The sequence below is a fragment of the Anoplophora glabripennis genome, unplaced genomic scaffold, assembly GCF_000390285.2.
Source record: "Anoplophora glabripennis isolate ALB-LARVAE unplaced genomic scaffold, Agla_2.0 scaffold293, whole genome shotgun sequence".
In the NCBI taxonomy this organism is placed as follows: domain Eukaryota; kingdom Metazoa; phylum Arthropoda; class Insecta; order Coleoptera; family Cerambycidae; genus Anoplophora; species Anoplophora glabripennis.
This window is the reverse complement of record NW_019416640.1, coordinates 522,098-547,878: the sequence shown is the minus strand read 5'-3', so window position 1 is coordinate 547,878 and position 25,781 is coordinate 522,098. Positions and strand designations below refer to the sequence as shown.

General features: G+C 33.9%; 1 protein-coding gene across 1 annotated transcript in view; it reads left to right on the top strand.

The window, feature by feature from the left end:
- LOC108907032 (dynein beta chain, ciliary-like) overlaps window positions 1-22,518 on the top strand; it is a gene marked incomplete at its 5' end in the record, with an annotated part of 124,041 nt that extends 101,523 nt beyond the window's left edge. Inside the window, 9 exons of the mRNA XM_023455154.1 lie at window positions 3,443-3,612; window positions 7,381-7,519; window positions 8,594-8,758; window positions 16,589-16,782; window positions 16,839-17,043; window positions 21,034-21,339; window positions 21,411-21,581; window positions 21,655-21,971; window positions 22,296-22,518. Coding sequence (XP_023310922.1) covers window positions 3,443-3,612; window positions 7,381-7,519; window positions 8,594-8,758; window positions 16,589-16,782; window positions 16,839-17,043; window positions 21,034-21,339; window positions 21,411-21,581; window positions 21,655-21,971; window positions 22,296-22,518 — 1,890 coding nt within the window. The remainder of the gene's footprint in view (window positions 1-3,442; window positions 3,613-7,380; window positions 7,520-8,593; window positions 8,759-16,588; window positions 16,783-16,838; window positions 17,044-21,033; window positions 21,340-21,410; window positions 21,582-21,654; window positions 21,972-22,295) is intronic.
- Window positions 22,519-25,781: the final 3,263 nt, after the last annotated feature.

The window sequence follows — 25,781 nt, the reverse complement described above, 5'->3', positions numbered from 1 at the left end:
ATAATAATAATAATAATAATAATAATAATAATAATAATAATAATAATAAAATAATAAATTTCCTTCAAGTAAACATTTTCTGCAATTTACTATCAATATGACAATGTATACGAACAAATAATTAGTATAAAATAAGTTCACGAGTAACTTACAACTAACATACCATAATACAATTTCCCTTTCGGAAACAAATTGAAACCCCATGAAGTCAAAGACTTGTTTTGGGGAATATCTGCTAGTATTGACACGTAATGTATACAGTAATGTATATCTATATTTATATAATGAAAAAAAAAGAAAAAGATTTGACAATGAAAAATTACATAATGAAAAAAAATGAGTTGAAAATGAAAGCAGTATAAAGGATAAAATATACACATGCATACTTTTTTATTATTATTAGCTACCTACTTAACAATTTTTTAGATCAATAAGATTATGAATAGAAGTTCTAGGCATACTTTGAATCCATACTTTTACTTTGTTTTTAAATAATTTATTATTTCGTATGTTTCTTACAGAACTAGGAAGATTTGAATATATACGAGGTGCAATAAAATAGTACGACCTCTGGCCAATTGTTTTTTTTTTTGCTTTAGCTACTTTTATCTCCTTCGCTTCTCTATGTCGCGTATCATGTATATGTCCTATGAAAGTTAAATTATATTTATTTTTATGCTGGAGACACAAAACCCTATAAGAGTATAACTGTTTAATATCAAATATGTTAGATTATTTGTATAACTCCTCAGTAGAGTATACTCTAGGTTTGTTGTAGATAATTTTGATGAAATGTTTTTGTACTATTTCTAGTTGTTTTATGTAACAGTTATAAATTCCACCCCTGCTATTTCATACTGAATATGCGATTCAACTAAGGAGTGATATATTATTTTTAACTCATTCAAATGCAATAAACTTTTTAGTCGTTTAAAAATAAAAAGTATGGACCGTAATCTTTTTACTACTTTATTTACATGAACATTCCATCTAAGATGCTTGCCAATTTCTATACCTAGGTAAGTTATGTTTTCTGCTTTACTTATTGTAAATTCTTTTTCTCCCATTTAAATTTTTATATCATCTTCCAAGACGTATTTGCTACTATTATTTTTGCAGATAAACGGTAGGTACTTCGTTTTTTTCAAAGTTAATTGTAAGATACATTTCATCAAACCATGTTTTAATCTTTTTCAGATCATTTTTAATAACATTTTGAATCTCTTGCCATGTGCTTCCTGTGTAGACTATCACTGTATCCTCTGCGAAAGAGGATATGTTTCCCTAAGTATTGAGGGTAAATAAACCATTAATATATATAGAAAAAAGTATTGGGCCCAGGACCGTGCCCTGTATTACTCCAAATTCTACTATTTTAGGCTCGCTTATGTCTGTATCAACTTTAACAAACTGTTCTCTATTTACCAAATAGTTTTTAATAAGCCGTAAAGCTACACCCCTAAAACCAAGATCCTCGACCGTTTCTATCGGTTTTCTATGACTGACGGTGTCGAAAGCCTTCGCTAGGTCAAGAAATACTGCTAAAACAGTTTTGTTCTTATCAAATGCCTTATATATACCATTCGTCAAATAGACAATTGCATCATCCGTTAACATTTTTTCTTTAAAGCCGAATTGTTTCTTTGATAAAAAGTTATGTTTTTCTAAATATGAAAGAATTCTTGTTTTAATAACTCCACAATTTTACTTAATGATGAAATAAGAGATATACGTCTATAATTTGAAATATTATCCTGATTACCCTTTTTAAACAATGGTTTTATAACAGCTTTTTTAAACGCACTAGGAAAATCACCTGTTTCTAAAATTATATTGATTATATACGCTAAAGGCTTTTTAATAAAATTCCAATTTTAATATTTCTGCCGTAATGTTATCTAAACCTGGGGATTTTTTTAGTTTGAGCTCATTAATAATATTTAATATTTCCGTTTCATCCGTTGGTTTGAAGAACATTGAATGATTTGAATTTACTTTTTTCACAACTGAAACCGCTGCCTGTTCAATTTTGTCGTAAAGTTTATTTCCCACTTGACTGTAGTATTCATTAAACAAATTTGCTATTTCATTTTTGTCAGTTACAAGCTTATTATTAACATTAATCTCTTTTATTTCATTTGATTTTTACCGTATTCCAAAGACTTTTACTATCTTTTTTATTTTGATCTATTTTTGTTCTGTAGTATCCTGTTTTAGTTTTTTAAGTAAATTTGTTAATGTATTTTTATACCTTTTATATTTATCTAGGATTCAATTATGTATCTTACAAGTACCTAATCGATTTCTACGAGCTGTCATATGGTTCCTTAGATATCGGTTACCTATTTATACAAGTTGCTGTGAAAACTGTTCGTCAATTGTTGCGCATTCTAAGTGGAAAGACTAAAAAAATCTACATTCTTATAAGACTCTGTACTAAATCGTGAAAAAATAATTTATTAATATCTCGTCTCTTAGGTTTCCAAACTAGTCATACTTTTTTTTGAGGATTATCTTCATATTAATAAGCTAATATTAATTTTTTTATGAATATTTGTTCGTCAATTCTAAATCAGATAAACCTCCTTAAGTTACATTTGTTTTTACTTTAAATATCTGTTATACGCATAAGTGACTATTGTTATTCAATTTGTAATTGTCTCAAAACAAAAATAAATAAATAAATAAATAAAAATAAAAAATCTATCAAGAATCGTTTTAAATTGTTTTTTTTTTTAATTATTAGTATTCTCTTGTTTTTTATATGTTTTTACTTCCCTCACGCTCAAGTATTTACTTATGTGAGTTTTTGTGTTTACTTTATTACACATGAAATTCTTAGCTAACAGATGAGTGTAAAGTATTGTTTTAGCAATTATTCGGAAAATTACTAGAGACTTTTTATTAAATTGAACTATATGTGCTAAGAGAACTCTACTCGAAAAAAGTCAAAGCAATAGCGGTGGCTAAGGCGATTTTACATTGAATGGTTAAAATGCAAATAACTCAAAAACCGATACAGTTAGATGCTATATAAAATTGAACTGCCTTTGAAATTTTTTACTCACTTTAGCCGTAGTTCATTAGACAAAAAATATGTATTTACTAAAGTAACAGGGTGTAATTAACGCCCCGTACAGATAATCCAAAATTCAGCTTGAAATTCGTAATTCTTATGCCACAAAACCGTAAAGTTACCAATTTTTGAGGTGACTGCAAAAAATTCCAATATCATTGGAAAGTTTCAAATTAAAATTTCAACTTTACCTCGCAAACCTGCAACATTTGTTTAAGGTATGTTAAGTTTAGTCACCATATTTTGGTTTTTGGCCATTCGAAACTTGTCTCAAACATGTCCCTGGTCTTAATAAGTCACACTGCGTAAATACTATTTAATATGTTATATACAAAAACCTTCTCCAACTGATTTACTATATTTTAGTCATTAGAAGAGCAACTAGCAAAGTTAACGGCAGATTTCGAAAAAGCAACAAGTGAAAAGTTACTATGTCAACAGGAAGCAGATGCTACCAGTGCTATTATCCAATTAGCAAATCGTCTTGTGGGTGGACTTGCAAGTGAAAATATTCGTTGGGCTAAAGCTGTGGAAAAGTAAGTAATCTCCTAGTAATTTTCACATGAATACCATCCATGATGCCCAATATTCTAGGAAAGGGTGCAATTCTATAAAACTTATTTTGAGTAGAAATAATATCTTCTGGTATTAGCATCTTCATATATTTTGGATATAACCTTGCAATTATAGTAGACACTCTTATCATTACTATGGATACTATAGATATATCCATTACAGAAAAGATTGCTATGATAGCATGATGACCAGTACTGACCTAAAATCGTAAAGCAATAAGTAACTGTTGAATGGAAGACACTATTATTTCTATAAAAAAAAATGTTATTTGCTAATCCAAATGAAACGTACATAGATATTCGAAATATTGGACAGATGACGAGTTTGTGATCAACAAAAACTTTATAAAAATAATATAGAGACGCTTCATTTGTAGATATCTATTAATTCTGAGTAAAACTACACGTCTAACATCAAGAATTAGGTACAGCACATTTAAAAAAACCTTTCCAAATAATAAAATTACTAATATACATATATTTATTAATAATTTTATGTCAATATTTTTTGTATTAATTCGTTTTTTTTTGTTTTTCGCCGACGCCATTTCCAAAAAACTTTTGACAACATATTTTTGAAAACTACAATGGTGTACATTGCAGAAGCTAGTACACCACTATCGAAGTTCTGTGAACTCCGCATGCATAAGGTGCAAACTTGCATCCTACAATATCAATAGAATGGACATCATTTGTAGCATCGAATAACTTTAAATGTATTTTTTACACATACTAACACACCTCAACTCTTGGTAAGTCCGGTTGAAATGAAATTTCTATCCTTCCGGATTAGTAAATAGGAACCAGGGAAAACTTCTTCAACACTGACATCATCATATAACCACGTTTCATTGAAACATATTGTGTCGAAATCCAAAACAGACACAGAATTGAACACTTCAACAAGTTTAGTGTTAATTGCTTTAGCTGTAACGTTCCACATAGTTTTTATAATGTCCTCTTCTAGACATTTCTTCATTTACTTTCTTTTTAGCCCAGTCGGGTTGTCATTTAACCGGGAAAAAATTAAGGACCACAATTTTATTGTTCTAACCTTTAGTGAAGGGGAGGCGGGTCAATAGTAATGTAAATTTAGAATCGCGACTGAATTCCACCCCTGCATCAGCCGCTATCTTGAATTTAAGGAAAAATCGTTATTGTTCAATATCGGCCATTTTCAACTTTACAACAAAAATGGTAAGGACTTAAGTTGTTGCAAATGCGATTTCCTACAACTTCTTTTTTTACAAATTTTATCGTGCGATCGATATTTTTCAAGTTAAGGGGGAAAATACGCTTGCGGTAAAGGCGCAGAGCAATATGAAAATTGTTTTTGCAAACTCTTTTCCACACCACCACCGGGGTAGAGTTTCAAGCGCGTTTTTTTTACGCAAGATAGTTGTGACTTCAGCCGTCTTCCTCTTTATAAAAGTTTCTTGCAAGCGTTAAAGGTGTAAGCCATGTTTTTTTAAAATTTATTTTTTCTTATAAAGTTTGGACCATTCTTGGTAATGGCCAGCTGCCGGTGACGTCTTGCTCATGGAATGTTGATCCCTTGAGTTTAGTTAGGCTTGCCATAGGCGTAGGACCTTAAATGTTGGTAGTAGCGAAAAAATCAAAGAGATCAAAATTGTAGAAAATATAATTCTTTCCATATTTGTTTATGTACATTTATGTCATAAAGTCAATAACAAACGAGATAATTCAATAATTATACTTTGTCACTATTTTCCCCCTTAACTTGAAAAATATCTATCGCACGATAAAATTTGTAATTAAAGAAGTTGTAGAAAATCGCATTTGCAACAACTTAAGTCCTTACCATTTTTGTTGTAAAGTTGAAAATGGCCGAGATATTGAGCAAAAACAATTCCTTTGAAACCAACTCCCGCAAGGTCCTACGCTCGCGTCTTTACCGCAAGCTAGGACCTTAAATATTGGTTATAGCGAAAAAATCAAAGAGATCAAAATTGTAGAAAATATAATTCTTTCCAACTTTGCTCATGTACATTTATGTCGTAAAGTCAATAACAAAGGAGATAATTCAATAATTATACTTTGTCACTATTTTCCCCCTTAACTTGAAAAATATCGATCGCACGATAAAATTTGTAAAAAAAGTTGTAGGAAATCGCATTTGCAACAACTTAAGTCCTAGCCATTTTTGTTGTAAAGTTGAAAATGGCCGAGATATTGAACAAAAACGATCTTTCCTTAAATTCAAGATGGCGGCTGATGCAGGGTCCCTAATTTTTTTCCCGGTTAAGCCCTTTTTTGTCTAATCCGACTGGACTAGTTATCAACTAAAATTACTGCAAGATCTTCTGGGGTAACGTTTTAATTAGTTCATATTGTCGCGGACCAGGATCGATCGCGAGTTATTGCAAATATAGGACGGTAAATATTAAAAAAAATCGAGAACCCGAGGTGATCAACAGCAGATGACAGCATTGACAGCGGAGAGTAGAGTTGTCGAATTTTGGTTGTCACACTGCGTTTTTTGCAATTAATTGGGAAGAAAGCGTAAAAGAAGAGCGGGAATTAGTTGCAGATCGTGAACTGCATCGTGTGGAAATCGAAACTAATGACCAAGAGACTCTATCGCGCGATACCGGGTGTAAAAACTTACTTGACCACGAGCCCTCTCGCAAACAAGTATTAAGACATTGTGTACTTACCTGTAATATACATCTTGTGAAGATTTGTGTCTTTTCCTGGGAGAAAGCCTGTCAATTCTGAACTTATACCATCATCAGTGGTTCCTAATAGTAGTGGGTTTTGTCAAGAAACTAATAGTACGATAGTAATAGTTAGCGAAGAAAGACTTTTAATAGAGCTAGGGATTTGTAAGCAGTGCATGCATAGAACTATAGACGAAATAAACAGTAAGTCGTAAAGCAATAATCTCGTTAGGTAAAAGTTATATACAGGGTGATACAGTTTACCCGAATTCTAAGACTCAATTCTAAGATTCAATTGTGCATTATATTATGACCTCAAGGGAATACGCAGACGCTTGTGCGCCCCGCCCAACGGATGTAGAGGAAGAGAGACTCCAGGAGTCTCTCACTTCTACAGAATCACTAGAAGGCGTTTTCAGTCAGTCGGATGGACAACCTGGAAGCAACATTGACAGTTCTCGGCCAGATTTGACTAGAGAACGACCTCAACTGGAATTGAGGTGTTCAACTGACGGAGACTTAGTAGTAAACCCGGTTAGTAGCACCGGAGAGTCCCCCGGCGCCTCAGCGACTATCAGGCATGCACACGAAGTCGCGCGGGCGAGACAATATTTTCTTACTTGCAAAACTCATTATAACTTCTCCTACGTAAGAAACTATTGTTTTCCCCACTTATTTGTCTTTTAACGCAATTAATTGCTGACCACGACTACATCATAGTTTAAAACTTAAACTTTAAAAATTCAAATAAATATACCAATACACACAAAAATTTAATGATATGAAGACTTTTACTCCTAAGGTTTGTTTACCAGTTTCTGTACTGGTATCCGGTGTACTGGTTTTGCCCGCACTAGGTCATCTTCATTGCGCAGGGCGATTGACCTCTCTTTCTAGGTCCAGTCCATATTTATGTTTAAATTAAATCAAAAAGTGTTTTAGAGGTGGTTGCGCTAAATGAAATTAAAGAATAGCTGCGGGTCGATATAAGACTTTCCTATGTTTTTTCTGTTTCTCCATGATTTACAGTATTAATCTCATGTTTCAGTTTTAAAGAAAATGGTAAAATGATGCCTGGCGACGTTCTCTTAACGACAGCTTTTATTTCTTACGTAGGATGCTTTACAAAGCAATATCGTTTGGATCTGCTCCACAAGATGTGGTTGCCGTTTTTCAAAACGTTAGAGGTAAATTGTATATTATTTAGTAAACATTTTAAATGGTATAAAATTATTGGTATTATGGTATTAATGCTATTAAGAAAATTAATTGGAAGCAGAAATATACCGGGTAGGGCATTGACAAAATAATATCTCGGTTGGACTCGATTATTTCGAAAAAAGTTTCAGACAAAAATTGTAGAGCATCGAGGGGGCCATTGAAAGGTCCATATTACGACTGCCGGTTTATACCGGAAGTGGTTTTTAGACTGGATGTTGATTTTTTAAATGGAAACACTCATCTTTTACCACGGATTTTGATTGGAAAACGAAAAAAAAACTTTTTGTTATTTTTATTTTTCGATTTAACCCATAGTTTGACCATAAAAGAACAAAAAAACAAGAATCTTTAGACAACGGAGTACCTTATTGGGACCACTTTTTTTTTTAAATGTTTCATACAAAAGTTGTAGGGTGAAAATGGGGCTATCTTGATATGACCTTGATAATGACTTTGACCTTGCCTTCAAGGTCATTTAAAGATCAAATTCAAAATTTTAAATGGGAGCCTTTTTTGACCTCGGAAATTACAAGAGCGGGAAGTTTTACAATAAGATATGAACTTCACCTCAAGAACAAGATCATTTTAAGGTCGAAAAATTGTATAATTATTAACTACTTTTAGCACTATCCAGGAATAACGACATGGACGTAGTAGTTTTTTTATTTCCTTTGGGGCACTTGTTTTCGGTGAAATTGAGAATTTCTTCAGATTTAATTTAATTTAACCCGTGTAATTATAAATTACAAATCTCAACGAAGAATCAATATTTTATTTCATTAAGTCCAAGAGCTTGCAAGTAAGTCCGGTCCCGTTATTCATGTTCAACATAATAATACCTAAGAATATGTATTCTAGATTTTTGGAAAAAGCATATTTTATTTTAAAACTTTGACACCCTGTAGTTAAGGAATGGAGCGAAATCGAACCCATGTTGATATGAAAAAATAAACTTGTTTTTAGATTAGGGATCTGCAATCACCCATGTTTTCTGAAACACTGTTTATATTAGTTAACTAACACTAAACCTATTTTTTTAGCCTGCGGTACCAATTACGGAGGATTTGGATCCATTAGCGTTGTTAACAGATGATACTATTATTGCAAAATGGCATAATGAAGGACTGCCTAGTGACCGCATGTCAACAGAAAACGCAACAATATTATCGAATTCTGATCGATGGCCATTAATGATAGATCCACAAGTAAGTGTGTAACATTGAATATTTACATTTATTAAATATTACTCTATTATGCATAGTCCTAAACTGCTAGTATAAAGTTATGATTAGACAGTGTCGTCCGACTATAGTCATGCGAAGGCGATGACTATTGGAAACGGTAAAACAACAACGGTACGGTGTTAAGTTAGCGGAACGGTAACAGACAAGCGGATATTACGGCAAGCTAGGTGCATTAGATACCAGAAGTAAGGAAGCGGTCAAGCGGACAAATGCAAAGCTACATTACAAAGTATAGGCTTGGCTACTATCTCTATATAAAAAATACAATAATAATGTCAAAGTTCCACAGGACTAGCGTGCGGCTGGCAGATCTGAAAATAAAACGTGATTAGTTACGACCTACGTTTCAACTCATAGAACGAAAAGGGAGATCGATATCCCATGCCATGGAGACTACACAAGGAGCCCGAACTCCATGTAAACAAAAATCTTACAAAAATAAGAGGGCGCTAGTGTTCCATATGTCCCATATGTAGAGAGGGGAGATAAAAAAGCGGCAGATTGAATTATAAATAACGTAAGCTACTTTGAACTATATAAATAATGAAAATATGTCATTCCGGACTGTAATTAAACTAAATACATAATAAAAAATATTAGCTTTTTGAGAAGAATTTGGTGTTAGTAGAAATAAACAAGCTAGTATTTAAAGAATTTATGACTGATTTTGTTAATATTAACCTATAAGTAAATAAGGTTTATGTTTTTGATAATTACTTTGTTAACGATTTTAGTTTAATGTAAGTAAAAAATAGTCACATTTTATACAGGAAGTTCCCTTTAAAAAAAAAGTAATTCTTTTATTATTAATATGGAATTTCTACTTGTGGTAATAAAAAATAGAATATAAAAAAACTCGGTATTTTAAATAAACTTTTAAGCGACGATGAAATAGATTTACTCTAAGAACAGAAAGAGTAAAAAATAAGAACTACTTTGAAATTACTGTATCTGAATATAGTGGCCGAGTTTTTTTTTAACATTTCCGTGTTAGCAGGGAAGTAACTAATAGAATTGAAGAAAAATTTGCTATTTATAATTATTTCACCCATCATTCTGGTAAATTTTGCATTGCCTTAAGCTCCCTGTACAATAACCAGAAAAGTTACATACTTGCTAAGTAACTTGTCTCCACAAATTATAGAATGGCCGTGGTAGGTAATGAGGCAGTTGTAATCGAACAATATTGTGCCCAATATGGATTTCCAGAGGTTATAGGAATAATTAATGGGACACATAAAAATTGATCGGCCCTTACAGAAGTGCTTGAAGAAAATATTAATATACTTGCATATGTGCCTCCAAATCAAAATAATCAAAATCGGCATGACGAAAAAGACGATAAAGAAGGAATTCATATAAGAGAGTATATCATAAACCATATTTTTTGAATAACTAATAATACTATATTAGTGTAACTGAACGTCGATAAATTATGGCTGAACAATTTCTAAGCTGATTACCATGTTGTCGGTTTAGGCTTCTTAATACTTCGAGAGACATACCACTCTCTTCTTCAGAAGAGATCTGAAACTATTTCGTTTGAAGGTGAGAATGATATGTCTCTCAAAATATCAAGAAGCCTAACACAACATGACAAACAATTCATACCAAAATTTTAACAAAATATACTCTATTATAAAGGTCACAAAAAATAGGTAATCTAAATATTTTATAACTGTTTAAAATCGATCAGTTTGCTGGATATATAAATATTTTAAAATTGCTGTAAAATTTAATTCTACTTTCGTAAAATTTATATATTTTGTAAACAAAATGTTTATCTACCAAAAATTTCAATGTTTTACTTCTTAAAATTTCATTTTGTTCATAAAGCAATTGATGTTCAAATATTTAGTAAAAGTAGGTAATCGATTACCATTATAGATAGATCAGCATCGATTATTACACAATCATATCCTCTTTAAATTGTATTCGATATCTGAATTTCAATCAGTTTTTTACTAATAGGAAAGAAACAGCAACTAATTGGAAATGATTTATTCTATTCAGTAATAATAATAACTATATCACTAGCAAGACTTATCTGAAAGATACGAATTTAATTATTTATGCATGTAATATAAATTACAAGAATATGTAGAAATAAACAAAGTATACTTTGTGGCTATTGTCAATATTATGCTCTGAACATATTCATTCCTTTGTCGAGACCTCATCACACGCCAACAGAACTTTTCTTTTATTAGATTATACGGGATGCTCACTTTCTAGTATAATTTCATCGTAACTTAATTGCTCTTAATTTACTTGCTGTTCTTGTTGTTGTTGTAACTGCTGCTCTTGTTGTAGCTGCTGCACCTGTTGTTGCTGGTGTACCGGATGATCTTGTTGTTGTTGCTGCTGCAAGGTACATAAAGAAACAATGCATCATTCAATTATACAATATTTTCACTTATGAATTCTTTCTATTTAAAAATTTCTCTACCTTATTGAGAATCAAAGAAGCTGCTTCCAACTTCCGAATTATTCGACCTCTTGCCATAATATTAACCCACTATTCCGTCAAGTTGTAATATAGAACTGCTGGACATCATTAGATTGAAAATGCAGATCACAAATGTACTGTTTTATTTTAAATCTATTGACAGTCATTCACTTCACATATTATTACCATATTTAAATTATTTTCGAAACTTTTTATTTACCATTATAAAAACAAATTGTAATAATTATTTACTTGACTTCTAGTTTTTAGGTTAGTATACCACCCCGATATATCTACTAAATCAATATATATTAAAATCTGATAGCTCCGTCTGATCGCACGATCGCCCCGAAAAAGCGTCGCTTAGGGGTATTTCGGTGGAGGTCCTTCCTACCTAAAATCCGGTTCTCCCGGAGCCCTACGAGGGGGCGTGGCCTAATTTTTGTGTGAAACGCAATAGTGCGACACGCCTACTTCCCGATGAAACCTGACGATCGCCTCGTCGGTTTCCTCTATTTAGTTTTTATTTTACCCATTTTACCTACGTTATTTATTTAAAGCCGCGCGGAAAATACTCATATTTATCGACCGGATGCCTTTTTCAAACCTTTTATGTAGAACTTTCCGCGAAATCACGCGCAGGATTCGAAATGCGGCCGTAAATACGTTAAAATGCGTATACTTTGCCACACAGAATTAATTTTCCGCAAACCGCGGAATGGAGTGCGACTGGGCACGAGATGTCAATTCGATCATCTTTAATCGTTCGGAGGCATTTTTGTAACGTTCTTTTCGCGTTTTCATATTTAATTTTGCCTCTTTTTGGGGTCCACTCGACGACAGACAAGCCGTAAAGATTGAAGCTTTAAGACGCCCACCCGGAGAAAATTCGAATGTCGTTAGAAACGTCAGTTTGATATACGTCAAAATAATTCCACGCCAAACGCGAAAGACGTCTGTAGGGTCACGGCGAACCGTTATTTTACCTTACTAGACCTTTTTTTAATCTTGATACATTGCTAGCCACCACATATACAGGTATTTCTTATTATTAGGTTAGGTTATTATTTACATTTTGGTAGTTCTACCGCTTGACATGCCTACGATTACGATATCTGTTCCCCGAATTAACGTAAGTACTCGCCCTCTAAAACCGCATAATTTTAAACCAATCCATAGTACCTAAACCCTTCAACCTTTGTATTAGTACAATTTGCTTCGTTAATTACTATATTGCATTCGTATTAGGTACTCCCCAAACGTCAAAAGGTAAGAATCAATAGAAATAAGTTGGGGTTAAAAACTCTTCCAAGTCATGGGATGTCGTTATTTATCTGTTTTATCTCATTGTGGATCTTTTGCGAGACGACGTTGTGTTAGAAAAATGCAAATTTAACATTACAAAAATTGTTGATTACTTCAGCTGTGAACGACGACACTACGCGCTCTAGCCAGATTGGAAAGCTACCATTTTGGCGGACTGGGTTTCTCCGCAAGATCCGAAGCGGCATAACCGCGCCTCATCTCTCTTCGTTCGTCGCTTAATGAAATTTTTGCAACTTTATATTCGCGTTTTCGAATGTACTTTCTCCGTGGACTTCTCACTGACATACGGCCATTTTATAAGCCAAATAGAGATTCAACCAGCCCTGAACGCAAATCGACGAAAATCTGAAAATCACGAAGAATGTCAGATTGAAACGTCTAAATAAATGTCACTATATTTGACGTTTCCAATTGAGGTTAGAAAATCACAACGAACCATAGTTCGAAGGAACAGTCTGATTGATATTTGCCGTATTTCGTATTTTAGGTTAGGAAATCAGACGGTACCTACTACGCGATTTTTGACGTTTCTAATTGAGGTTAGAAAATCAAAAGAAACGCACTAATTGATATTTGACGAGTTCCGTATTTTAGGTTAAGATATCACACAGGAGTGACAAGACGATATTTGACGTTTCTAATTGAGGTTAAAAAGTCAGTGGGGACCTACTAATTAATATTTGACGTATTTCATAGAGACATCGAGGTGAAAAGATCAGATGGACCTACTAGGCGAAAATGACGTTTCCAATTGATGTTAGAAAATTAGATGGGACTTACTAGACGACATTTGAAGTATTTATTTAAACCAAAAATTTTTTGTTTACTGATCAGAGGCTTATTTCAAACTTTTTATTTAAAACGTTTCGCGAAATTAACGCAGATTCGAAGTGCGGCAGCTTAAACAATGAACGACGACACTACGCGCTGTCTTTCAAGTCAGACTGGAAAACTAACATTTTGGCGGACGGACTGGGTTTCTCCGCGAGATCCGAAGCGGCATAATCGAGCCTCACTCCCTTCGTTCGTCGCTTAATCAAATTTTTGCAACTTTATATTCGCGTTTTCAAATATACCTTTTTCTCCGTGGACTTCTCACTGACTTACGGCCATTTTATAAGCGAAATGGGGATTCAAAGAACCGCGAACGCAAATCGACGAAAATCTAAAAATCACGAAGAATGTCGGATTGAAACTTCAAAATAAATTTCGCTGTATTTGACGTTTCCAATTGAGGTTAGAAAATCACAACGAACCATAGATCGACGGAAGGAAAATACTAATTGATATTTGACGTATTCCGTAAGTAATTTAGGTTAGGAAACCAGACGGGACCATAGAACTTATAAACTACTGGATTCGCCCATCTGTCATTTTGCCAATATAAACGGCAATGGCACAGACGTGTGCGAGAGAGATAGAGCTGGTGCGGCCTAATTCTTCGTTCACAAAACTTCAAGTATCGCGCGAATTAAATTGGATTTCTCTTAACAATACATATTTGTACGACTAATTTTAATTAATTATTATTAAGGCCTATTTCAAACATTTTATATAGAACGTTTAGCGAAATTAAAGCGAATTCGAATTTATCTTCCAAATTTTTTCTGAAAATTTATGTACAAAGTATTCTATAAAATTGACAGAGGTCTGGATCAGATTTTTCCTTACATTTTTTACATTTTTTCGTTTTACATATTGAATCTTTTGGTGATGTTTTATGCTTACTAACTAGATGAGATTTTGGCGAATTATCGGTCTAGAGGCTTCTGTATATTTCAGAAATTTATTGTGGCAATATTTTAATGAAAAATCTTATATAGTAGAACTCAGAGGCATTTTGCAAATTTATATACTAAGTGTTTCATAAAAATGACACAGCCGGATTAGGATTTTTCCTCATTTCACTACCTACCTAAATTTTCAAATATATATTTCTACACACGGTGTCAAATGTTTTTTGCAATTTATGTACGGGATGTTTCATAAAACTGACACAGATGGACTGATTCATTTTGTTAATTTTTTCATGAAATCTTTTGAAGTTGTATATTAACTGGCCAGCCGCTTTTTAGAAAATCCATATATGTACTGGGTGTTCCATAAAATTGATCCATATCTGAAACGGGCAATTTTTATCATTTTCACTTTTAACTTTGTCTTTATTTACTAGTCTTTTAATGAAAAATTGTATACTTATTAACCAGTTGTCTTTTTGAATTTTTATACTGAGTATAATGAACCAATAGAACGAAACTTTCCTTAATGTTGTTTCCTTTTCTATATTTTGTACTGAAATCTGCAATATTTTTATGAAAAACCCGACTAAGCAGGTGTTTCTTGCAAAAGTTGCTTTTTAAAAATCCATATACTAGGTGTTCTATAGAACTAAGGGAAGTTTTATTTCTTTTCACTTTTAGCTTTGTCTATTTACTACAGTCTTTTAATGAAAATTTGTATATTTATCAAGCAGATGTCTTAATTTATTTTTTTATCATTTCTGCCTTACCAACGTAGTCTTTGGATGAAACATTTTATATTTACTAACCAGATGCCTTTTTGGAAGTTTGGAACAAACTTTTCTTATTCTTTTCTCGAATGGGGCCTACTCTTTTTTGAAAAACATTCTCCACATACTTTTATATACAGGGTGTTTAAAAATCAAAGTACAGGGTGTTTCAAAAAATATTATATCTACTAACCAGCGAGGAAGGCACCGCGGAGCGGTGCTTGGGCAGCGCAGCGCGGTCCGAGGGCTGAAGGCCCGAGAGAAAGGTCAAACTCCGCGTAGCGGAGTTTGCCTGCCTTTCTAGTTATAAAATAAAATTGGTTATTTGCTTACTTCAATCGTATTTATTATGCTAGTGTTCCATGTGTCCCACTTGGGACACATGAAACACTAGCGCCACCCCAACTTCTGCCATTTCTTGAACAAATTTTGTCAATTTTCCCGTATGAGTTCGTGCTCCTTGTCTAGTCTCACTGTCCCATGCGCTAAAAATACAAAGGGGTTAAGTACACCGGAAAGAAGTCACAATGTACTTTACGACACGTAGTACAGGCGGATAGCTGAAAAGGAAAGTTATATTTAAGACAAAGTAGACAGTCGCCAAGTCTTTACCTAAAACCTTTTACTCACTTCCTCTGCTAGGTACGTCTGCTTTGGTCAAGCGGTGGATCGGAACTAACTCCGTGACATAATTACTTCGCCAGGTGTCCGGATACCTCGGGAAACTTGGACATAAGGTGTGCGCGGAACTTACCTACTTCAGTGGCTAAACGGTTGCTGGACAGATTTGGTAGCTCTGCTGGTCGTTTAAAAACAGAAATTTTGGTTCGACTTGCTGTACCAGTTCTGCTTGCTTGTTGGCGGCTGCGCAATCTTCCTAGACTGGACTTTCCGAATGGCCATCTCTCTGCTGTTGCGTTAGCGGATTGGACTGCTGGCTGCGATGGATGGATATAAACTGAATTCCCAATTCAGTTTAACTCCCAGCAGATCTTAGAAGAAATTTACTTACGGTGATTTCTCTACTGCTAGGCTGGTAACGGACTGGACTGTTTGCTGTGATGAGTGAATATAAACTGAATTCCTAATTCAGTTCAACTCCCAAACCCAAACCTCTATTGCGAATGGTGGTAGTCTTCCCCGACTTAATCCAAACGGCGACCTCTCTACTGCTGGGCTGGTGCCAGACTGAACTACTCTCGACGGCTGGCAGTTGCTTAATTTTATCGGTGTTAAAAATACAGCTGGCGATGCGGTACTACACATTTATTTAAATAAAACCGAAAAATAACTTGGGGTGTCTCAGAACCGTGTCCGAAAACAACTTCGGTACACTTTTCGATACAAAACTATGTTAATTAATTATGTAGTAAATATGTAAATATGTAATATAAATGTAATAAATATGTAAATATTGTAAATATGTAATATAAATGTAATAAACAAATTTATGTACTACAAAAACAAAACGAAAATTAATTAGATATAACTTGATATTTTTCTTTAGTTACAAGGCGTAAAATGGATTAAAGAACGATATGGCGAAACACTAACAGTGATACGTTTGGGCCAAAAAAGTTATCTGGATGTTCTAGAAAAATGTATCACAAACGGGTCTATTGTTCTAATCGAAAATATTGAAGAGAGCGTTGATCCAGTACTGGATACTTTACTTGGAAGATACTTAATAAAGAAAGGAAAGTATGTAATACTTTATAATAATAACGATTTCTCGCAAGTTTAACTCATCTTTACAGGGCTATAAAAATTGGAGACAAAGAAATTGAATATAATCTAACATTTAGACTGTTGCTTCATACTAAATTAGCTAATCCGCACTATAAACCCGAAATGCAAGCGCAAGCAACTTTGATTAACTTTACAGTTACTAGAGATGGATTAGAAGATCAGTTGTTGGCTGAGGTTGTTAAAGCAGAGCGCCCTGATCTTGAAGAATTGAAGGTATGTAGGTACCAATTATGAATACTCGCTTTTAGTCTTTCGTCGATTTCCTTATAGTATTTCTCTTACAGGCCATTTATTTTTTCATTACTATCTATCACTAATGACAGATATATCAGTCGACATAGTAATAATAGTCCAGTCGGCAGAGGTTAAAAAGTTACATTTCCTTGATAACTCAGAAATAACTACACAGGAATACTTTAAATGATGAGTACAATAACAGGCTAATTTGCTGACAAAGTATTTTATCAGGAAAAAAGTTTTTAACAATTTAATCGTGATTTAATCGTTAGTAGTTTTCTTTAAATAACAGCGGTATGACTTTGTACGAAAAAATGCTTAGGACATGATTTTGTTCGTAATAAAAATAGCTACAAAATGGCGGTGGTCCAATTCCGAAATTTGTAATAACAAAGCCGTGAGATTGAAAAAACGGTATAAAACGTTAATTTTTTAAAGTTGCTGTAAAAATGTCAATTATAGACAAAAAGTGATAAAACTTTCGAAAACTGTAGTTCAATATATGAGGGGTCTAGATGCAAAACCCGCCATATCCAAATTTTTCATATATGAAACTGTGTGAGCTATTAGATTCTATAGTTGTCATTCTATAAGTATTTTAAACTTTTAACGTTCATATGCCGCCATATCCATTAAAAAAATGGTTTGAAAAATATCTGTTCAATTCAAAACCCGCCATTTCCTGCATGTGTTTTGTTTCAAACTCCGCCGTATCCGCACAGCCAATCAGTGAACTTATTCTAAATCATGTGATGCAGTCCGTGAAACACGCTACCGTTCGTAAGTTGACTGAGCAATGGTTAGCTCACAACTGGAAAAAATCGATTTCTGGGGTCTTCAAAAGTCCTGGTAGTTGGCATTTTCAATTTAACCCAACTAAACGATTTATTATTACAAAATCGCCAAACAATAATATTTTAGTCAGAGGCGAAGTTAATTATAAATTGGATATGGAAACTGAAAAGTCCATTCTTAAAAGAGGAAAGAAGATTAATAATCTTAACCCTAACAGATTAATCCCAGGTAGAACAAGCGATAAGAAGAAAGCACAAAGTGTGGCCAAATTGCTGCAGAATCACTATGGGGGAAAATGGATGGAGGAGAAAACATTGGAGTTTTACAAGAATGCTATTGAATCTGCAACAAGGGAAAGTAGCGATGAACCTCATGATGATAGTTATCAGGATGAATCCTGCTCTAGATTGGAAACAGAACTTCCTTGGCAAATAATTTTTTTCATTGAAAATATAGATGGAAAAGTTCTGATTTTGTAAACATTACCGGTAATTTTTCCATTAGAATGTCTTCAAAATTTTATTTGTTTGATATGGGAAATAATGCTAAAACTTTCCTCGCAAATTGGAAAAGTTAACTTTGCCCATCGCTATAAGTATTGCGAATTATTTTTATTGCTTTCTGTTGGTAACTAGCAAAATCCGCTATCTCCAAACAATTTTACTGAAAATCTATCAATAAATTGGTGTCATATTTTTTATTTTAATAAAAATATATTACATTTTGTCTCTACAAGTGCATTACATGACATTTGCATTGAATTTCTAATTTAATAGGTTGCATACAGTTTTTTGTGTTTTGCTCAAAATCGTTTAATATGGATATGGCGGGTTTTGCATCTAGGCCCTTCATATATACAATAATGACGCTAAAGCACAAAATCAGGAGAGCAAAACTTTTTGTTCTATAAGGTGTTATACATTCATCGGCATCTGAAACTCGAAACTTTGCCAAATTTGTTCGAAGCTTTGCTGACACTTGAAATTTGATACACACATAGTGTAAATATGCAGAATCCAGAAGCAATTTGCAAAATTCAAGTATCTTCATTTTTGCAGTTTTGGTAAGGTTTTATACGTCACCCTAGTTTTATACGTCACCGTACCACTATTAAATTGCCAATAACTTTTTTTCCTGATAAAATACTTTGTCAGCAAATTAGCCTGTTACTGTACTCATCATTTAAAGTAGGCCTGTGTAGTTATTTCCGGGTTATCAAGGTTTGACACAGGCCGAACCTCTACCAACTGGACTATAAAACGAGACGATTTGTACAGGGCTACCATCCGTCCCATATTTCAGAAGACATTCTTATATTTAGAACTTTTGGAATATATTCTATATTTCAAAGTAAATGAATAAAAACCTCGATATTTCAAGAACCATTGGAAATTTGGGAAAAGTGAATAGAATCAATTTTGTTTAGAATTAGTCATATAATTCATATACAAAGTATCTCAGCCACCCTGTATACATATTTCATGTCTGTCTACTGTATTATTATTTGAAGGGGTGAAAACCCTATACAGAGTGTTAATGATACGTTTTGCCAAACTTTAATGACGTATTCTACCGATGAAAATAATCAAGTTTTGCTCCATAAAAATATTTTTTGATAGGACTCTTCCCTAAGTGTAAAAAGTTTCAAATATTTATATTATTTTTCCTGTAACTTCACTAGCATAAAAGATTGAGTGATAAGATTTGGGGGATGACATTTTTTTAGTAGGGACTATGTTTTCATGGATAACTTATTCCTAAATACACTACAGTGGCGTGTGGCGTAGTTATTGCGGGAGTAGGGGACCTTTTTTTTTTGAAAAAAATCGTACGCCACTGGTTTTTTAAATAATTTTAAATGTTTTTAAAATGTACAATCAATTTATGGCAATAAAGTATTACTGTAAAGTATTCGTAAAATTTACTGGTCTTTATATAATTGGGAAATCAAATAAGAAGATACTTAAGTACCTACCTACGTTGCTATAATGTATTATTTTAGTTTTCTTTTTTTCTCCATCTTTCCATTCTATCGATTTTTTTCCATTTTTTCTCCATCCAGGATTTTGTATTTGTACATGTATTGTAGTGTATTGATGTTTTTTATATTTAACTTTGACCTGTGTGTTTTTTTTTGACCAGTCTTCTATGTATGTACCTAATGCATATGAAAATAAAGCTTTATTATTATTATTATTATTCTTATTATTTACCATTTTCTATTGATTGCTAAATCTGTAACAATATATTCAATACCTAATATTTTTGAGAGATTTCAAAACACTATACAACAAACATCACAAGAAATTTCCTTGCTACCCTTGGGATGCAATACATGCTGCGCAGCGTCACCGCATTGATCGTCTTACACACCTCATAATTCCAGCCGTATTGTGTATGGCTGCGAAATCCTCTACAATACGGTGTCGAAGTACTTCTACATTGAGAACTGGAGTACGATATACCATAGTTTTAAGGTAGCCCCAAAAAAGTAATCCAAGGTATTCAAGTCGGGGGAACAGTTGAAATGAACTGAATAGGTACCATATTTTTTTTAATTAAAATCTGTTTTTAGTTGTACGAAAAATAACAAACTTATTGCAGTGGTGTTGTATAGTGTTTTGAAATCTCTCAAAAATATTAGGTAGGTATTGAATTTATTGCAATCAATAGAAAATGATAAATAACAACGTAGGTATTTAAGTACACCTTCTTATTTGATTTCCGAATTATATAAAGACCAGTAAATTTTACGAATACTTATTATTGCCACAAATTGATTGTACATTTTAAAAACATTTAAATTTAAAAAAAAACAGTGGCGTACGTTTTTTTTTCAAAAAAGGTCCCTCTACTCCCTCAATAACTACGCAACTGGAGTGTATTTTGGAATAAGTTATCCATGAAAAAATAGTCCCTACTAGAAAAATGTCATCCACCAAATTTTATCACTAAATATTTCTTGCCAATGAAGTTACAGGAAAAATCATAAAAAATCTTTCTATGGCCAACGTTGATTATATTCACCGGTAGAATACCTACGCCATTAAAGTTTGGCAAAACGTATCATTAACACCCTGTATTAATCTATAATATGGTCATTGGGTAATGGGTGAGCATTGTCCTGATAACGTCTATTTCTCCTCTACTCTTCCACTGTATAAATTTTAGGCTGACTTGACAAAGCAACAAAATGATTTCAAAATAATCCTAAAATCTCTCGAGGACGATTTGTTGTCCCGTTTATCATCTGCTGGGGGTAACTTGTTAGGAGACACCACTCTTGTAGAAAATTTGGAAACCACTAAGCGAACTGCTGCAGAGATCCAAGTAAAAGTAGCGGAAGCCAAGATCACATCAGTACAAATCGACGAGGCAAGAGAATATTACAGACCCGCTGCTGCCAGAGCTAGTTTGCTATATTTCATTTTAAATGATTTGAATAAAATCAACCCTATTTATCAGTTTTCTTTAAAAGTAAGTACTAAAATATTATGTTAAATTAGTATTTATAAATATGAAATAAATTAAATTTAATCATCTTTTAGGCATTTAGCGTCGTTTTCCAAAAAGCAATTGCGAAGGCAGAACCTGCCGAGACCGTTGCTGAACGAGTAAATAATTTAATATCGTGTATATCATTCTGTGTTTTCCAATACACAACCAGGGGATTATTTGAATGTGACAAGTTAATATTTGCATCACAAATGACTTTTCAAGTAAGTTCAAACAGTTGACGTATAAAACGATTTGTTATTTTTTCCATATTTTCAAATCGTGCCTTATTTCTAGATCTTACTGATGAATGAAGAAATTTTACCTTCGGATTTAGACTTTCTTCTGAGATTCCCCATAAAACCTCATGTCACTAGTCCTGTTGACTTCCTGTCTAATTCAAGTTGGGGAGGAATATGTAGTCTCGCAACTAAGGAAGAATTCAGAAATTTAGACAGAGACATAGAAAATTCTACCAAGAGATGGAAAAAACTCGTGGAATGTGAATGCCCCGAACGTGAAAAATTCCCTCAAGAGTGGAAGAATAAAACAGCACTACAAAGGCTGTGCATGATGAGGGCACTTAGGCCAGATAGAATGATATATGCCATGATGTACGTAATATCATTCAAATAAAAAAATGTATTTACTATACCTATATGATTTTGCGTCATAAAGTAATCCAAGCTAATTAAAAACATAATGAAATAAAACCGATGAAACTTGAACAAATCATTTAGTTAATTAAATGAATTACTTTAATACTACAAATTTGTCAATCAGTGGTCTACACCCTGGGAGAAATAGTAAAAAAATCCAAATCTTTACTATAAGAATGTGTGAAAATAAAGAAATCAAATGAATTCAATATATTTATTATTTATAGAAAATTCTTAATTTTTTAAAATACGACGGGAAATATATTTTCTCTCTTGCAGGGCCTTCATTGAAGAAAAATTAGGAGCAAAATACGTTGAAAATAAAAATGTCGAGTTTGAAAAATCCTTCCAAGAAGCTAGCCCATCGACGCCTATATTTTTTATTCTCTCTCCTGGTGTTAACCCACTAAAGGATGTAGAAGAATTAGGAGAAAAATTAGGATTTACTTTGGAAAAACAAAATTTCCACAACGTGTCTTTAGGTGAGTATAGTCTTAGTTGATATGGAGACAAGTAAACAATTTTCAGACAACTTTTTATCCATTTTGCTGCTTTAGTCTGGTTTAAACAGTGCGTTCCAGAAGTAACGCAAAAAATTCGTACCTTATTTTGTGTTGCGTTTTCACAAAAACGCTAAAACACATCAATTAGTAAATAGGAATTGTCGTTTTGTCACGTTCCGTTGCTCAACCGGTGTGAAAACAGCAGCCAAAGCACAGCATGCTGTGGCCCAAGGAAACAGCCCAGTTGCACGGAAACACTCGAACGGTCATAGACGTACGTTATAAGACTGATAGATGCTCGGAATGAGGATCACGCTTGCAAGCTCATCACATCCATTATGAATTTACATAATATAATAGTTATTTCACTTTCTACAATGATTTTCATTCTGTAAAATTATTTCCGATAATAATTCAAGGACTTGCAAGGAAATCTGTGGGAAATGTTTTTCCGTACAGTAGAACTATGGGTGAGGATGTAGGATACCCTCACTTAAAATTTTGCTGACTTGAAGACCAGGGGTACAAAGGGGGTAAATAATGTAAGTTTAAACAGAAAAAAACTATGATTTTTAGACGACTTCAGGGAAATGATTTTCCGTTCGTAGAACATAAGCGGGGACGTAGGCTACCCTCATGTAAAATTTCATTGACTTGCATGGGGTCCCACAAAAAGGGTAAGAACTGTAAATTTAAACGAAAAAAAGTTCCAACATTTAAACCACTTCCGGGAAATGATGTTCCGTTGGTAGAATTATGAGTGCGGACGTAGGCTACCCTCATGTAAAATTTCATTGACTTGCAGAGGGACCCGGGAGTACAAAGAGGGTAAAAACTGTAATTTTAAATGGAAAAAATTTTCAACTTTTAAACAATTTCCGGGAAACGATTTTCCGTTTGTAGAATTATGTGTGGGGACATAGGCTACCCTCATGTAAAATTTCACTGACTTGCAGAGAGACCCTGGGGTAAAAAAGGGGTAAAAACAGTAAATTTAAATGGAAAAAATTTCCAACTCTTGAACCAGAAAAGGGAAACGATTTTCCGTTGGTAGAATTATGGGTGGGGATGTAGACTACCCTCATGTAAAATTTCATTGACTTGCAGAGGGTCCCGGGCGTAAATAAGGGGTAAAAACTATAATTTTAATTGGAAAAAAATTTACAACTCTTAAACCATTTTTGGGAAACGATTTTCCGTTGGTAGAATTATAGGTGGGGACGTAGACTACCCTCATGTAAAATTTCATTGACTTGCTGAGGGTCCCGGGGGTACAAAGGGGGTAAAAACTGTAAATTTAAGTTGAAATATATATCTTGTACCAGCACATAGTGGTTATTATTTTCTACGAGAGAAATACCACATTTTTTAAATATCTTAATTTTTTCCTTTATGTCACTTGTCAGATTTTCTATTGAAAATATGTAACTGCTTAATTCAGTCGAAAAAATTTGAAAATTATTTTCGATGTCAAACAGATGTAGACAAACATCTACTACAAAACTGGAAAGCCATTCTTTGTCATCCAGTGTTAGGAAGTCATCTATGATGATTTCCTTAACAGGACATTCAAAATTTTCGAAATACGCTACGGTATATCCTCTTAAATCTATCATTTTCTTATAATACGAAACATCGTCTATCAATCCATTTGGAAGAAAAACTAGATCCTTCGTAGTTCTCCATTTTCTTTCTTCCATGGATATATTATTGCCGGGAAAGATAAATTCAGGCAAAAAATTAAAATAAAAAAATGAATTTAATTTAGGCAGCATGTGATTGGTCCAAAATGTATTATTTCTTTCTACTCTCACTATTCTAATTCCCTGAAATGTAAAAATTACCAAATCACATCACTGCCTATCTCGGTAACCGCTAAAAGTCCTTGGATCTGGTAGTTATAGTCACTGTTTAACCTCAATGACCCATCGGTATTTAGGAAGTTAAAGTTAATTTGGAAAGCATTTTTATTTTTATGTCGATAGGGACACTTAATTTCTATAATTCCATCGTTATCAACTATACCGTAAGGTGAACTGGCTAGGAACGGATACACTTTATGTGTGTGTAAACCTGTCAAATTACATTTTTTTTTTGTTTTCTACACAATACCTCTCCCGAACAGCGTCCTCGTATTGCAGTCCATGCTTAACGGCGGGTACATTTAAAGTTTGAGGATTTATTAAGGTTTTTGCCAACCAGGCCTTTGTGGGTTTTTTACATTTGCATATTTTTGCAAATATTGATGCGGTTAGCCTAGTTTTTCTCTCTTCCTTCCATTCCGTTGACTTATATTGCAGTAGGGTTAATCTTTCAACCTCTTGTCTCTGTGTTTCGTTAAGCGTAATATTTTCTATGAAGGCACTACATTTTAGAAACAAATCAATGGTAGGCCCTTCTTCGTTTTTAATTGTATCGAACGCACACAGTTTACTTATAAAATCGCCACTGAAAGAATCACCTTCGTTCGACTCGCATATTTTGTAAACCCATTCGTCACATCGGTCGCACTGCACGAAATTGGTTCGGTTAAATTTTCCCAATCCACAGTAAGCACACCTAATGAAATCATCGAATATTAAAACTTCCTCTCCGTCGCGTCGTTTTCCGTTTGCATTTCTGCATCATATTAATGTTTTTCTGATCCTTCTAACTGCTTTTTTAACCCTTTGATACATTTTCCTTTAAAATGAGTAGTGCTAGATTTTCTTGACTTCTTGTTCCAAGATTCTTGGGAGAGCTTTTCATCTGAAGTGTTGTCACGTATATTTTTAGATCTCTTTCTTTGCGTCAAATTTGTTTTGTCTATATTCAGACACACCTCATTACAAATAGCCGAAATTTCGTTCATATGTTGTCTAATAAATCTGGAACATTTCATATATCTTAGTAGTATAGCAGTGGGCATTCTAAGCCACTTCAAGGTCACCACCGGGCTGCCGCCATCCGAAGCTAGCACCAGGTCTCCAGCAGCAGCTCCATGGTCACGCTGAAGAAGTGTCAGTGGGGTGCGGGGGTGGGGGATCTGGAATGCAGAAGAAGAAGCCGGGGTCCGTCATCGGCAATGACCACCAGGAGGTCGGCATCGAGGAGCGTGACGTCAGAGGCGGCACCAGGTGCGTGCATGAGCAGCGGCGGGGGGCAGCGGGGTGCAGGCGTGCGAGGGGGGCAGCGGGGTGCCGGCTCCGGGTGGCGGCAGCGCGATGCCTGCGTCATAGGGGGCAGCGGGCGGCCGGATACGGCCTACGATGCTGGAAGCCGG